This window comes from Bradysia coprophila, unplaced genomic scaffold (genome assembly GCF_014529535.1).
Source record: "Bradysia coprophila strain Holo2 unplaced genomic scaffold, BU_Bcop_v1 contig_415, whole genome shotgun sequence".
NCBI lineage: Eukaryota > Metazoa > Arthropoda > Insecta > Diptera > Sciaridae > Bradysia > Bradysia coprophila.
Window position 1 is genome coordinate 1005800 of NW_023503670.1, and position 16649 is coordinate 1022448.

At 35.7% G+C, this 16649-nt stretch overlaps 1 protein-coding gene across 2 annotated transcripts; it reads left to right on the plus strand.

The window, feature by feature from the left end:
* The first annotated feature begins 13910 nt into the window (after nt 1-13910).
* Nucleotides 13911-16119, plus strand: LOC119082383 (FK506-binding protein 5-like). 2 transcript variants are annotated; one of them, XM_037191908.1, is made up of 5 exons: nt 13911-14341; nt 14409-14732; nt 14809-14960; nt 15018-15251; nt 15312-16119. In XM_037191908.1, exons 1-5 carry the CDS (start codon nt 13956-13958, stop codon nt 16085-16087), a joined length of 1872 nt encoding a protein of 623 aa, XP_037047803.1. In that variant the 5' UTR covers nt 13911-13955; the 3' UTR covers nt 16088-16119. The 2 variants fall into 2 exon arrangements, with proteins under 2 accessions (XP_037047803.1, XP_037047804.1); XM_037191909.1 differs by having other exon boundaries at nt 15324-16119.
* The last annotated feature ends 530 nt before the right edge of the window (nt 16120-16649 follow it).

Here is a 16649-nt window from a genome sequence, read left to right on the forward strand (position 1 = left end):
TGTGAAATGAATTACAAACCACAACAACTCCCAAAAATTAGAAAATATGTCGAATTTCACTTTTCCGTCCATGTACTTGCTAATAAGCTGAAAATAGTTTTTGAGCTACAAATATAAAGCGAAAAAGGATTATCGCTGACCACTGAATTAATAAATCACGTGTCAGTATTAAAAACAGTTCTCTTCCCTCAAGTGAAAGTAATGAATGGTTCATGTACCAATTAAATTCAATTTAAATGAATTGCAAAAATATTTAAAACTGGAAGGTAGAGGGTAAAGGCAATGATAATGATAAACGTCCTATCGTAATTTTGGATTACAGAATGGAAGTTTATATAACTAGCAAAAAATCTTATAAATTGCATTCAGAGACTGAATAACACAGGAAAAATGCACTTTCCAATTTTGTCACGTGCTGCATATAAAATGCTTTTCGTAACAAAGGCATCGCAAGCTTGACAATTTTATACAAAGTGACGATACCGACTGAGAAACGAAAAAAGAAGTTTCTTGCACTGGTAGAACTATAAAAGCACAAAAAAGTGAACAATTTGCCGAAGGAAAATTTAAGTTCAAACATACAGTCTCATAGTCCCTGTCCAAAGGTGTTTTATGTCGTCTGAAGGCCAATAATAATCCTTTCATTCAGTTTATTGTAGTTACCTTTTTATCATTATAATAATTCACGTTAGAAGCGAAAAAAAAATCGGCGAAATTGCATTGTGATTTCTACGATAGTTTGTTCGCTGTGTGGAATTGGAGACAGTGTGCTGGATGTATGTGGATGTACTAAACAAGACACTCAATACACCACTTGACATAAGAGACAGGAAAATAAATCTAACGAACCAGAAGATTCATCTATCCATGCTCTTGTATACGGATAAACTCGAGTACACGTAGCAGCTACAGCTACATATATTGTAAGTATAACACGTTGTGAAATACAGGAAGTAATGTTTATTGAAGTGTTGTCATTACAACATCTTGTCTATGTAGCGATTTTCAAGTGTTGTTATACAGGTTGTGTTTATTTCTTTCGTTTGTACGATATTATATATATGTGTATACTACATACATCGCCTCTCTGACAGTATAATATTGGATGGAAGGGTATGGTATTATGATAACACGGTTGAAAAATAGCGTGGAAATAGTTTGTCTATTAAAAGCGAAGAAAAATATATTGTACGTTGTGCATCTATAAAAGTGTTTATCTGTATGTAATAAAACTACGGAGATTTGACACATAACCGAACGTATTATCTGTTTAATGGGTTTTATGGCAAAGAGTAGAGGACAAACGGAAAATGTCTTGAAGCTTTTCTATGGGAACATATTCAAGTGATCATCCAGAAAATAACTTGAACATCTCTGTAGAAGGAAAGTGAAACTGTTGTAAAGCTGGTAAAGGCTAGTAGTAATTTCGCGCCGCATGGGCGCGAAATTACACTATTAAAGTAGGAATCTCGCGCCACGCGAAATTCCTACTTTATTAGTGTAATTTCGCGCCCATAAGAAATTTCTTGCTGGTAGGAATCTCGCAACGTCTCAGTTGCGATGCAGGCATCCTAACATTTTGTAAAAGGAAAATCCACTTTTTCTGAGTAAGGATACCGGTATCCTTGATACATAATACGTGTATCTCAGTTGGGATACCGGTATCCTAACGTTTTGTAAAAGGAAAATCCACACTTTTTATGTCGGGATACCGGTATCCTTGATACAAAATACGTGTATCTCAGTTGGGATACCGGTATCCTAACGTTTTGTAAAAGGAAAATCCACACTTTCTAAGGATACCGGTATCCCTGATACAAAGCTCTAGGGTGTTAGAATAAAATTCGCATCTCCAAAATTTATGTGCCTGATACTCAACTGAACCTACCTCCAATTTATCGCCAGGTACTCGTAAAGATTCTCTAAATCAAGTTAGCCATTGAAAAATGTATGGGCGCGAAATTCCACTATAATATGTGTAATCTCGCGCGGCGCGAAATTACTCGTTACCCATGCGAAATCTGAAGTTTTTAATCGGATATCCGAGATCTATCCGAAAATAATGAAACAATCTCTGTCTACGACATCTCAAATGTCTCACTGTCATTTTTTTCAGAGAATGTCATTGTGAATATGCAATGACACAATAAAATTCTCAGAAAAATTTGACAGCGAGACATTTGAGATGTCGTTCACTGTACGAATAAAAAAACGCACGGTGAGGCTGAACGGTGGGGAAGAGCAATAAAAGCTGAAAATCGAAATTTCCCCTTCTTCTAGTGGTAATGTCTTCCCGACGAAGCGCACTGTAATAGCGATTCTAGACGGAGTTAATGTGCTCTTTCGAATGACAATAGCAAATTTTTGAAAGTGGTATCTTTTGGTACATTTGACAGATTTCAACACGACATGCCTTGTAGAAGTAAGGCTGAAGTGTAAGCTTTCCAATGATACCAAAAATGTCATGTATGATCCTCAGCAAGCTATTTATCCTAAAAATTTTGCATCGCGGTCGGGCTGCTAGCAAATTTAGGACCATGGATAACATAATTTACAAATTAATGTCTTTAAATTATGTCTAATTGTCTTAGCTGAGTTATGTGACATATAATATTTACTTATTTTTCCACAACAGACATGAAAATAGAAATTTCGTTTTCCATGGCCCTAAATTTGCTAGTAGCCCGACCTCGATGCAAAATCTTTAGGATAAATAGTTCTTGATTCTGAAGACCTTTCTTTTGTAAATTGAATTTGACGACCGTAATAAACTTTATAATACAGTAATAAATCCAATGTGATCCGAAGTCAATCCGAAAAATATCCGATCCGAATCCGAATTCGTCGGTTCGGATCGGATAAACCTAAAATGAATCCGAAAATTTCAAATTATCTTTTTTAGGATTCGGATCGGATAAAATCGATCCGTTCCAAGCCCTAAACCAGGAGCATGTACCGAAAATCTCTAAGAGTAATAGAGGAAATTTCGAACAAGTTTACGTAAAATATGTGGTCCCAACATGAAATACGAAATGTTTGGTAGTATGTGTTTGACCGAGTGTTTGACCTCATAATAAATTTAGTGATTTAATAAGCAATAATAATTTGGAATTCCGTTAGCTTTTTATAAAAGGATTTTCATTTCATTCAAAAGATGTATGTTGGCAACCTCTCTTTATATCAAAGTTTTTTTCATCTTTCAAAAGTTGGTTTGCTTCTCCTGGATTGCAGCAGAAAACCACTATTGTTTTAAAATACTTTGAAAAGGAGACTGTAAATAAGTATTACACAGTTTTTTTTGGTAAATTACTTAATGGATCCGACAACTATAATGCGAACTTTTTTGTACAGCAAAAGGTATACAGTCAGTGCTCTTCATTCCGTTTGTTTAACATTTATAAAGTCCATTCAGATAATGGTAGTACTGAAAGCTTTGTAAATTCTCATTGCTGCTATTGAATGTTGTTTGTTTAAAATAAAAAGCGCAAAACGTTGAATCCATTTTTCATTTTATAAATATGTTTCAAACACAGCGGAGATAATAAAATCAGGTCATTAATGTTAACTATAGCCCACACTACCGATTGCGTTGACAATGATTCTTAGAGTAACCGTTTCATGGTCTAAGATTTCATATCTCTTTTGTACAGTCACTTTCGGGGGGGCCATTTGAAGGCTCGGTGTGTTTGGGAATTTTTTGTTTTGTTAAATGATTTTGTGTCAAATAATACATTTTGAATAGACTGTTAAGTCGTAATACGCTTGCTCTTTGTCGAACAGTTATATAAATCGAATCGAATTACTTGACCATATATACAGTTTCTCCTCTTTCCTCAAGCTCTTCTTGTATCTTCATTTTCTATTATATATAAATCGTGTCGGGTCGAACAAATTAAGACCAATTTATTATCATTAAAAGTTTATCTGCTCGGACTTTGAAAAACCCAATAAATCAATGTCCACTATGGAAAACTTAGTTTATTCATTAGATAATGAAATTTAATGCTTTCTTTGTAGAGTATATAATACATTTAAAGTTGACGTGACAGGGCGGGTGCAAAATTTGGGATTTTCAGCAAAAATGTTATTAATTTTTTACCTGATGCATGGTTGCGGTGATGCATTAATTTTAAATAAAAAACAAAATAGAGGTCAGGTTCTGGATAGTTCAGCGATGTTTTAAGACAACCTCTGCAAAAAAATGTTTGATGCGGACTTTCGATATGCCAGTATAAAGTCGAAAATTGGTTCTTTCATAAAATTCTGACTGGTAAAATTCGTTTTTGCGAGTAAAAAATCGAGTGACCAATATGCTGTAATATGCTCCAACAACTTTGTATAGAACGTCTACATGGGGAAGGATTGAATGATCTGACCACAGTGGGGCTGAACGAACTTTAAATAAACATGTCGACTTCCATCTCGGTTCTTTTCATAGCTGAGTTAGGGGAGGCGTGTACTATCCAACGGCACATTTCGTTTTCCCAAATTTGCTAGTAGCCCGACCTCGAAAAAACTCTTTATCATAAATAGTTCTTGCTGAGAATCATACATGGCATATTCGGTATCATTGGAAAGCTTAGACTTCAGGCTAACTTTAACAAGGTATATTGTGTTGAAATATTCCAACCGACAAGGTATGGGAGTAGCCAAAGTTCACCGAGGGTAGCAAAAAAGTGACTTTTCTGAAAATGTACCAAAAGAGACCAATTTCAATTTTTTTTTTGTTATTCGAAAGAGCACATTACTCTTGTCTAGAAACGCTATTAAAATGCTGGATCGGGAACTTCGTCGGGGAGGCATCACTCCTTGAAGAGGTGGAATTTTCGACTTTCAGCTTCTCTTGCTCTGCGACCAAATGACCGAGAGCAATAATTTTTACATGATTGTTCTAAGAATTTGTCCCTCTACCGATTCCAGTTTCAAACACTGGTCCAGCAATTTCCGCGGAGCCAGGCGACGATATTCCTAGTTCTCAGAAACGGCTCAGCGGTTACGCCTGCACGCGCCTCCCCTAACTCAGCTATGAAAAGAACCGAGATGGAAGTCGACATGTTTATTTAAAGTTCGTTCAGCCCCACCGTGTGACATGATCTGATTGTAATTACACGCTGGGTGTTAGGCATTAAAAATGTGCAGACGAGGATGAAAATGAGCCTTAGGCTCTAAACACAAGAGATATCGGAAACGTTGTTTCGATCAAAATTCTATTCGTTAAGCATCAAAGAACAAAGCAATTTTTGCTCGAAACACGTTTTCAATGGAATTAAATATGTGTTGAGCTTAGAAGTTCCGAAAGACGTCTTTTATGGATAAATTATCAAAGATTTATAACAGGGCCTATTATTGGGAATATAATTTTCTGAAATTACTGAAAACTGCCGAAACGTTTTAGGTAAATTCAGTAAATTTTTGGCGAATGTAAGTAAACTTCGACAATTTCAGTTAATCAAATTTCCAATAATAGGCCCTGATTTGTAACCAAATCCTATGATACAGAAGTTCCCTGTTATCGCTTATCGAATTCGATCCAAAAAAGAGCGCACCTTTAAAACCTTAAATGTATGTCGTAATACGAATAAAGCATAGGATAGCTTCAGAAGTGCACCGTATACATGTTTTCCAATGAAATAAATCGAATTGAAAATCTTAAAAAAATACTTTTCTGTTTACATTTTGACTCAATACCCCAAAGAAACAGCTTGTGTTTATTTTACAGCGACTAAAACCAATTTTACGTAAAAATATGCATCCATTTGTATTATCACCAATCTACAAACACAATACGTTCCAGGCATTGTAACAAAAAACATTTTTATTCCAAACCAACACTTATTTGATTACTCGTGTACCTTCACTATTCGAACAAACTTCACGTTATTGACTTTAAAAGCATTCCTGCATACATCAGCCTCCGTTGGGAAAATGTTCAATACAAGCCAGGTGCAAAGGAAATCAATGTGTGCTTGCTTATACACAGAGATAGAGCAGTTATGTATTATATGTTCGGTATTGATTGTAACATAAAATACAATGGATTTGCTGGTTAGTTCGCCGTTAGATTAGTAACATTTGAGCTTTCAATTTACTTTGATATTTATTAATTTCAGAACGAAATTGAGGTGAACCAGAGCCATGCAATTATCGTTCTTTTTTTTTAAACTAAAAACAAAACCGCAAAAAATCGACTGCTTCTAGCAGTAAAATGGGGCAAATCTTAAGTTAACACACACTTACGCCGTTTAGCTATCCGTTTACGAACGAACAACGGAAGCTAGTCACACTTCTCATTGTTAAAAAGTAAACGGAGTAACGTGCAATTTAAGCTTAATAGTACATTTTCTACCTTGGCGTATTTTTCGAGAATAACTTCGTATGTACAATTGTATATAACGAGCGCCAGCGAGTGTATATACAATTGTACATAAGAAGTGATTCGAGAAATATACACCAAGGTAGAATAATGTTTTATCTCCTGCAAGCTGATATTTCATACATTAGCGAAATAACCACAAAAATTTATATTTAAAATTAATTAATTAAGCATGTTGTTTTAAAACGCATTCACAACAAAAAAAAACATCATACAGAGAATCCTTTATTTACTTACTCACACACATATACTATCCACCTCAACATTTCGTTCAAATCATATCATTCCGACTACTCTGATTATTTGATCGATGTAGAAGTGACTAACGAACCACTACCGACACCAATTGCATCGCGTTATGTGATTTGTTGGCGTAGTGGTCAGCATGTTTGGTTGATATGCTGCTGGTCCCGTGTTCGCTTCCGCCGTTCGGCGATTTTTTTTTTTTTTCAAATATGTAGATGGAAAGTAAATTTACCCTAGGTGGGTTATGTGTGAATTATCCAATCGTATAGGCTGTGGTTATGTATGTGTTTGTGTTTATATGCAGAAACGCGTAATGTATGAAATATCAGCTTGCAGGAGATAAATCTGTTATTTCATTTGTTTTCTTTAAAGTATGTCGTATACACTAAATCTTGAACCTTTTTAGCTTTATCAATGCTCTTGGGACTAAACCTACCTTGCCCGTTTCTCTTCTATATACTCATTGAAGAGTATAACCTGAAGTGAATCATAACTCCATGAAGCAATCGTCTCCTCCTCGTCTTTTCTACCTCTTAACACATTCATTCCTAAACCCAATACCACATATCCCATATGTCGTCTTAAGAGAAAAACGCACAGGGGTTTATAGGGTCTACGGATTATCTGTGCAAGAAAAGAAATTTCGTCCATTAATCCATCGTTCACTCAGAGTCTCAGCGTCAGTTTCTCACCATATTCAAGACTTCAACCGAGCTAAAACAGAACAATGAAGACCACGAAAGAAGGGCCATATTCTAAGTCCAAGTACAGTCAAATCCGCGTAAAAACGAAAGAGCGAATCATTAAACAAAATCAAAAAATTGTCCGAGTCTAAGTATAGAAGAGAAACGGGCAAGGTAGGTTTAATCCCAAACACACCGAGAGGGTATTGTGCAAAATGTTTCCACAGTGACTAGTCGCATTTTTTTCGATGCACTGCTAATTAGATAATTTGCAATTATTTGTTTTATAGAAATTATTGCATTAAAAACATAAAAGCATATAATCAACTGAATCCATTTCCGATTCAATAAATTGATTTTGACATCGAACCACATCGAAGTATTTGCGAAATTCCAATTATAAACGAAACAAAGTGCAATGAAATTTAAATGCATTTATACCAACAATGAAGACTGCTGTTAGCATGCGAGTGTGTTGTGAAAATGAGTGATTATAACAAAAAAAAAGTTTGTTAATTTAAATCATAATAAGGTAAGTGATGGAGATTCAGCTGGAACAAGATTCCATTTTCTCCGTAAACTTCAGTTAGATTTAAGAGCAATGATAATAAAAAAATACAGATTAGAACCAATACAAGCTTTGAATTACCAACAGCCGCAACCAAAGCTGTGACGATTTTTTTTCAGCTGGTCACTCATACAACTTCACTGCTTATTACGTGTTTATACGAGTTTACGTGATACGGCAATGTAAATGGCTCTTTACTTCGCTCATTTGAAAAATGCATTTACACGTAAAGCTTGATTTCCACTTACAAAAAAAAAACACTTCTTTTTGCCTTCATTTAGCTAAACCTCACTTTTTTCTATTATTTAAAGTGTAAACGGAGAAAAAAGTAGTGCTTTTTTCGTAAGAGGAAATCAAGACTAAGGAACAGTACGTATACATGATTCCAAACTTTTAAGCTTTTCTTCAAAAGAAGAGTAGGAACCCAGGCTTTTCCTTTCGTCGGGATTTAACATCTCCACTCACCAAAATGAAACTTTTGAGCCACGGACGTAATGCGCTGTTAATGTTCATAGGCGAGCGTGATCGTGGTAGAACCAAATAAACAAGTAGAAGCCAGTAAGGTTGGATTGGTGGACCAGGTGTAAAACAGCTGAAACAAATAGCGTCACAAATTTGGTTACCTCAAGCAAATTTTCAGACTATTATGTGAAAGCCAGCGAGAAATGATCAAATTAATTGAATTTGGAAAACTATATTAGATTACACAACAAAAACAACTGATAGCATGACAAATACGTCGAGGAAAATTTCTCATTTTCCATTATTTACCTTACACTCGAGAAATAAAGAGCTGCTGATGATGTTCACTAAAATGTTAAGCTCTGAAATCCGCATCCATATAAGCTAACGAAACCTTACCTTGACGTGCTGTTTAATAGAGAATTATACGGTTTTGATGGATAGGTAGTTGTTTATTCAAAAAGTTCTCTTTTATGTGCATGGTCGTACAAAGCTCTCAGATGAAACATTGACAGACGAGACGTAGCTGAGTTTAGAATGTTTGACGCAAGCTAAATTGTATTTATGTCGTCGGAGGTTATTGTTTGGGGCTCTTTATAAAGTATTAAGAGGTATTCAGCAGTTTTGAGAGAGGTTGTTCACTCTCTGAGAATCCGCTCATCGATGTCGACTTAAATGTTATTATTATAGCCTGACTTTGTAATCTATTCTTTTAATAAAAATGTGAATCTGAATCTGAATCAGTAGTTTTGAAACTTAAAGAATGAAGATCAAATTCAAATATTTGATTGAAAAATTGTCTGATACATGAAACAAGGCATCAGAACAGTCGGAGCGTTTGCTGCGACTTAGCCCCGTACGACCCGTAATCCTATTTCGTCCGTAACCATAATACGTCCGTAGCCCCTAATAAGCCCGTAACCCATATTCGTCCGTTACCAAAATGCTTCTGTAACCTTATTGCGTACTTGACATTATTGCCCATTTTTGAAAGTGTTCATCTTTAAAATTGCTCATAGAGCAATTACAAAAGCCCGTACGAAGTACTTCTCAAGTAAAATAAAAGTTTACGATGTAATTTTAGGAACCCGTATTTGCAACTTTTTTTTATCAACTTTCTTTCGGTATTGAATAATCTGACAAACGAAACAAAAAGTAGCAATATAACTCCTGTAGGTTCAGAGATAACCCCAAAAACATAATTGAAACAGCCAATTCCAAATTCCCGACTTTTTCATGAATACAGCCGTCTTCTACTCTCAAAACTCTAAGACTTTGCCGAAGAAACCAATATTCCATCTGTCATATGTCATGATATAATTCTAAAAACCTAATTGAAACACCAATGTCCAACTTTTCGACATTTTCATGAATACAGCCGTGTTCTACTCTCAAAACTCTAAGACTTTGCCGAAGAAACCAATATTCCATCTGTCATATGTCATGAGATAATTCTAAAAACCTGATTGAAACACCAATGTCCAACTTTTCGACATGTTCATGAATACAGCCGTCTTCTACTCTCAAAACTCTAAGACTTTGCCGAAGAAACCAATATTCCATCTGTCATATGTCATGAGATAATTCTAAAAACCTAATTGAAACACCAATGTCCAACTTTTCGACATGTTCATGAATACAGCCGTCTTCTACTCTCACAACTCTAAGACTTTGCCGAAGAAACCAATATTCCATCTGTCATATGTCATGAGATAATTTATAGTGAATCACTTATGGCCGAGTAACGCCCTTTGAGCCCTCCCAGCAAGCCCACGTTGCATCCTACCCAAAAACAATGTTCAGCAACTTTGTTCTACTCGTCAATACCTTTCATTTGCTATATCAGAAGCAGCTACTGCGTGCGTATTTCTGTAGATATCGTCAAAAGACTGAAAAACACCTATAGGGCCCTAGCCCTGGAAGGGCCGGCCCTACCATGCCCATTTTCGAACTTGACCTTACTTTTGTCGATACCAATCGGGGAAAAAAAGAATTTTTAAAAAAGGTTCTGATTTGGTCAAGCTAGAGGGGTCACAGACGGACGGACGGACGGACATTTTTTTTATTGCGGATTCGTTATCTATGAACATAACCAAATGCTTTGCCCTTACTGTCTGCTTCCAATTCGACGTGTTACAAACGGCATATTAATCTTATAAGCCCCCAGTACTTCGTACGGGGCTAAAAATAAACTAAAATGTCGGACTGTACGACTTTAAAGGTTTTTCATATAAAAATGAAGCTTAAGCATAGTTCAACATACCACTACAAGCAACTGATAGACCATCAGCTGCTTAAAACAGCTGAAACATAACACACTGGCATTATTTTCATTCATACGATTTGATCCGTATTTTTCGTCATTACTTATTCCATTCACAATTATTTTACCTGTTTCCAAGCGCATTACCATTTTCTTCGATGAATCCGTCACACAAGAAAAGAATTTCGTATTCCACGAAAATAAGTAAAATTTTTCAACTTTAAAATCAATCTCGAATGAAAAAACGTAGAATTTGCATTTATCTTCTGTCAGTTGAATTCTCTTTTATTATTCATTCGTGTATACATACATTTCGCGGAAAAAGTAAAATTTGGCCGCTGTTGTATAGAATATACTTACCTATTATTTCAATTTGATAAATCATCATTCATTTCATTTGCAATTTTTCTCTCGTGCTTAAGTTGCCCGTTGCATATTGTATGTATCGAAAATGGTGCATTAAATTGAATCACAATGATTTTTTTTTCCTTCAGTTTTATATTATTTCTGGTGATTTTATGGGAATTGTCGGATTTTGTATTCAATAATTTATTGTAAGCGTAAGTTACTTCTGTAAAAATATTTTTGGAACTTCAACAGAAACTAAATTTTAATTTGCCAATTTAACAATTGGTTTTATTCATCCTAATTGGCTACACTATCTGCTTCTTTGCGTGAATGCTTTGTTATTTTTTCAGCTCATTAACGAAAAGTAAAACTTTCGTTGCATTTTCTGAGAAAAACATTGTATGGCACTCGGTGATAAATGGGTTTCAGGCGCAAACATAGTGCCTGAAATAGTTATTTATCACCTAGTAGCATGCAACGTTTTTCTCAATAAAGCCAACAAAACATTCACTTTTCGTCAATGAGTTGAGAAAATTACTATATTCTACAACTTGTGGATGTGTTTTAATTTGCGAAATATTAAGCTTGGATTGCCTCTAAAGGGGCCGTACACAAATTACGAACGCTGTTGTTTTTAGTGATTTTAGACCACCACTTTTCCCTAAGGTACCAACATACCATTTTTCTATTTTTTTTTAAATGTTACTTTGTATAGACCGTACGGATTCCTTGACACCACCCTTATCCCAAACGTACGTAATTAAAGTACGGACCCATACTTCTGCTGAGCATTTGACTGGTCATGTCTTAATTGCATAATACATAAATGCATTGGATGTGGTGGAAGTAATTCATTATAAATTTTGTGATATGTATTGACCTAACTCGTGTGTGTTTGCGCAAAAAGCTTTGCAAACTGTTACTTTGTGGAAATGCGCTAATAAAAATATTTTTTACTAAAGGTAGCTAGTGTTTTGGACATTCTTGCCATGAAACGTTTTTCATACGTAACTCGGTTAGTTTCTGGCCAATCCAGGTAATTCAGACAAAACCAATAAATCAGTGAGTACATCTGTCATCGACGCCGACATTGATAGTAAGCGGAGAGCTGTGGTCGTTGTGGTCTGATCAAGGGCATATTAAAACTAACGAAGTATAAGATGCTACACCAATCTGTTCAAAATTCTTCCATGAAAAAAAGTAATAGATTCGATTGTTGAATTGGACAAGAGTGAACGTTGCATTTTGTTTTTTGCGTAAAGAATTTCAATTATTTTCTATGTTCATCGTTTGAACTAATCGAATTCCCAGTTAATGTTGCAACGTTGCAAGGAAAATTGTTTTTTTTTTGTGTTAAATTTTTGGATTTGTATAAAAATGAACGATTAGATGTAGAGACAAATTTGTGACAAATGGTTTTGCTTTTTTCTTTAAGATGTTTTTCATCTATGAAAGCGATTGCAGCAAATAAATGAACATAAAACAGAAACGAATGATGATATAGATGATAGAGATAAAGATGATGGGGTTGATGGTGACAAATAATATAATTTTCTGTATACGTGAGAGTGTATTGGTGAGGTATGATATGAATCGGTCGAGCGGGAAAGTAAACGGTCGAGCGGGAAAGTAACGGTTGGGAAGGAAAGCACCAACACACTCTCACTATTACAGAAAAATATCTTTCAAAATACCCCAATACACACGCGGTGTGTATTTCACTCGGGCTTCGCCCTCGTATCCATACACACCTTGTGTGTATTGGGGTATGTTGAAATATACTATTACTCAATATCGTTTCTTTCTGTCTTTCCACCGTATCTCTTTGTTCGTTTGAACATAAAATCACAAAAAACGTAAAATAGTTGATACAGATGCACCAGACATCTAATTAGGTGCCATAATTTTCCAGTCATTTTTTTTAGCTGTGAAGTTAATTCATTCCCATTTGGGCAATAATTCAATTTTCTTTATTTCATTTTCTTAGAACCATTTTAGACAATCTATCTATTATTCCAGTTTATCGATTTTATGATTTGCGTTTTGCCACCATTCCAGTCCACTCTTTTTTTCTCTCCTCTCTTAGATATTCTTTGAAATCCAATTTTAGCGGAAATGACTGCAATCGTTACATTACAATAGAAATCGGAAACTATTCGGGTGGATTTTCTATTTGTGGCATTCGTTTATATGAAAAGCGTACTCCGGATAATATGAAAAATAAAGAAATGAAGAAAGAAAGAAGAAGGGAAAAAAACATCCAGAGTGATTTATAGAAAAAATTATTTTTTTTTCCTTTTATAATAAAAATAAGTCTGAAATTCTTTTGAAATATCGATATTGTTATTTCAGATGATGTATGTATAGTAATGTATAGTAGCTATTTCACATATGTGTGTGGATAAAAGTAATGAGATGGATTTCCATAGAAATTTAAAAAGAACAAGAATAACAATCATGAATTTTTCTTTCGGACGGTAAGTGTTTTCTTATACGTCACGATTCCCTAGAAAAATATGTTTGCTTCATGCTTCAGCAGACTTTTTTGAATACACTCAAACTATTATGACGCTACTTGCGAGACTTTGGTTCGCTATTTTTCTTAAAAAAAAAAAAAAGCCAAAAGGGTGGTCACTTTATGGCTTCGAATTTTTGAAAATTGCAGTTTGTTGCCACAGCTGAATTGACAAAAAAAATAATCCAAAGACTCAGTGTCGTGATGTTCCAAAGTGCATCATATCAACTGACCAGGGCAAGTATAAATGCACAAAATCGGTAATTGTTTTCGTTCGGATGGTTGAATGTCCATCGGGGTAAATATCTAAAATCGTATGTGTGTGTTCTCCTCCCTTCCCACCCTTTACAATACATGTCTACGGATCTCTATAAACTGTCTATTGATTGATATAAATTGATAATAATACTGAGGATAAATAATACGTGAGCAACCGAAGTAGTCAATGTCGACCAATTGTAATGCTATATCAACTTTAACCAAATTAGAATAATACAATGAATACGATGGGTACATCAGTTGAGAGGGTGTTGAACCGGCGTGCTAGTTTACTGGATAATAAAACCGTTCCGGTGCATCATGAAACCATGTCGAATTTAGGTACTTTCCTTGGGGAAACGGTTCTCAGTGAAATGTCACCAATCGCAAAAGAAATGATGCATTTAGACAAACCATTTCCGGTTGCTCCAAAAACAGTATGGTTGTCGCCAAGTGATAGAAACAATGGGAAATTTGTTCTAAAACCTCCTCCGAACGAAGATGTTATCAAGGCCTTGACTCACGAGGGAATTCTAGAGATCGGATCGACTGTAGAAAAGAAATTGGAAGAGCATTGGCAAACTAGAATAAAGGAAGCCAAAAAAGAGGTTGAGGATTTCGAAAGGTGACTGAAAACTGACTTTTCGCTTCACAAAAAAAATCTCGTAAGTTGTCTCTATGATCCCATGCAGGTTTGAGTGCAATAATCGCATAAAATTTGCACTACAACAAGAAAAACTGGCTCATGAGAAAGTCCTCAAGCAACAACGATCTGATCTTTTGAAAATGTTTCAAAAAGATCGCGACGAATTGATTGAAGAGAGCAAAACCGAAATGGAAACGCTGGAGAAAAAGCTGATGAATGAGCATGAGCTTCAAAGAGATATCGATATCAGAATGTCGGTGAAGCAGACACAGGTTTCAGCAGATCAAAAAATCAGTGAGTTAACTGAACGCATAAATTCATTGGAAAACGAACTTCAAGACATGCAGGAGATGATTGTGGTCGAAGTGGAGTAGGTTATACCGTTTCTAATGTGTTCTCATTAGCTTGACATTATGATCAGCCTTGATTAAACATTACATGTTAAGGAAAAGGAAGAATCGAGACTGGCAAATTTTGCAAGAAATGTTCATCGCGATGAATCGACAATTTTCTGCGAAACTAACAATTTTGCATAATCAACATAACGCTGAGATCAGACAGCTTTACCTGGAATTAAGGACTCAAGTAGAAGACAGCGGTATGTCCTGAATTGTTTTGTTGCCCTCATGTTGAAATTTATCTTACATTGGCTTAGAGCGCACCACTTCTTATAATGAAGACACGTGGAACGATGAAAGTTTGTCTAGTGAACTTGAGCAGGAAAATATCGAACTAAGCCATCAAGAAAAACCTTTCGTTATAAATGTGTGTAAAGTTGAAGGTGAATCTTCCGATGAAGAGAAGGAGGACGACCATTCAAATTGTTCTAGCTTTAAGTGCTATCGACATCGGTCCAAACCAAAAGACAGCCACTTTTATGAGGAAGATGGTAATTATATAGATTGCCATCGTACATAAGTTGCTTGAAAAATACTTTCCCTAACGGAAGTCGCTTTTGCAGAACCATTCCAATCGAAAATATCCTTAACCGAGAGTCAATCGAAAATTGGTTTTATAAACAATATCAACACAACTGACGTCAGCTGCAACATTCTGAGACGGTTGGGACTGAATTTTAATATGGCGAATATAGAGAAGGTCAAACTCGAACTGGACAATTTAATGTTGAATGTCAGCAATAGAGGCGAAACACGATTTTTAACTGCGGCTGATTCGCTGGAATTATTAACATTTGATCTCACCAAAGATTTTCCAATTCCGGAATCCGCGGAGTCACAGCAGCAGAAAGGGTCTAAAGACGCTGATAGGGAAGAGTACAAACGAATCATGAATCGAAAAAAATCGAAAAAATTAATTGACACAAAGTTGGCAATTCCGTTAACCGTTGACGAATATATGAACACCCTTATTCCGACACCGAAATACATGGAAACCCAAGGCGTTAGCAACATTTCAATTTGGGATTATAAAGCTATGGACGAAGATGATTGGAACAATTTACTTGAAGAAATGGACGATAAACTTCATTCGGAGTCAAATGAATCGAACAGCAAAAGTAAATCGGTGACGGTGACCTCTCCCAATTCAATGGAATCAATCTCAATATCTGAAAATTTTTTGTGTAGTAGCAGCGATAAGAAACCTGTATGTAGTATTCTGCGGTCTAGTTTAGACAGCAAAACGGATCCGAAACGTATGTTAAAAAATGAAGCCTTTCAAACCGATCAGATGCAGTCTTTGGTTAAAAAATTCTGTGATGAATAAGCGACGGAATCAATGAAATAAATTCTCTATTTACTTCCTCTTTTTGGTTTACTTTTCTCTGTTCCAATTGTAATGTAATCGGCACTGAGCTCAGCTAAGTGATAGAATTAATCTGCCGTTAGAACTCAAGACTAAACTAATTAAATGGAAATGCACATTTTCACAACACAGGCGAGAAAATAGTCATTTCTTCTTCTCCTCTGAAACTTCGGAAGTCTTTGTTGTGAAAAACGTTGTGCTTACTAAGGGAAAAAAGTTGGAAATGGCATGTACTCGGGTTTAACACCAAACACCATCAAAATGTAATTCCCAACTTTTCTTCCTGGGCTGGACTGGCTGACAAAGACCTCATCGGGTATTTAGTCTATGGGCGCAAAATCTTACTCTAAGGGCGCAACGTCGAGAGGTGGTAAAATTTGGTGAGAAAGGCGCCAATATCGGAATTTTAGAGATTGGATTTTGTCACTGCTGAAATTTAGATTCGCCTTGCTTTCGTTCGGGGCTTCCTAGCGCTCAAAAGGGAATGACACAGAAAAAACGAGTTGTCGCATCGGGTAGTGTA

Bases quoted from the DNA above. Each gene is read 5' to 3' on its own strand.
- LOC119082383 (XM_037191908.1), top strand. From the start codon at position 13,956: ATGAATACGATGGGTACATCAGTTGAGAGGGTGTTGAACCGGCGTGCT. The intron at 14,342-14,408 runs GTGACTGAAAAC...GATCCCATGCAG, and splicing joins GAGGTTGAGGATTTCGAAAG to GTTTGAGTGCAATAATCGCA. The intron at 14,961-15,017 runs GTATGTCCTGAA...ACATTGGCTTAG, and splicing joins GACTCAAGTAGAAGACAGCG to AGCGCACCACTTCTTATAAT.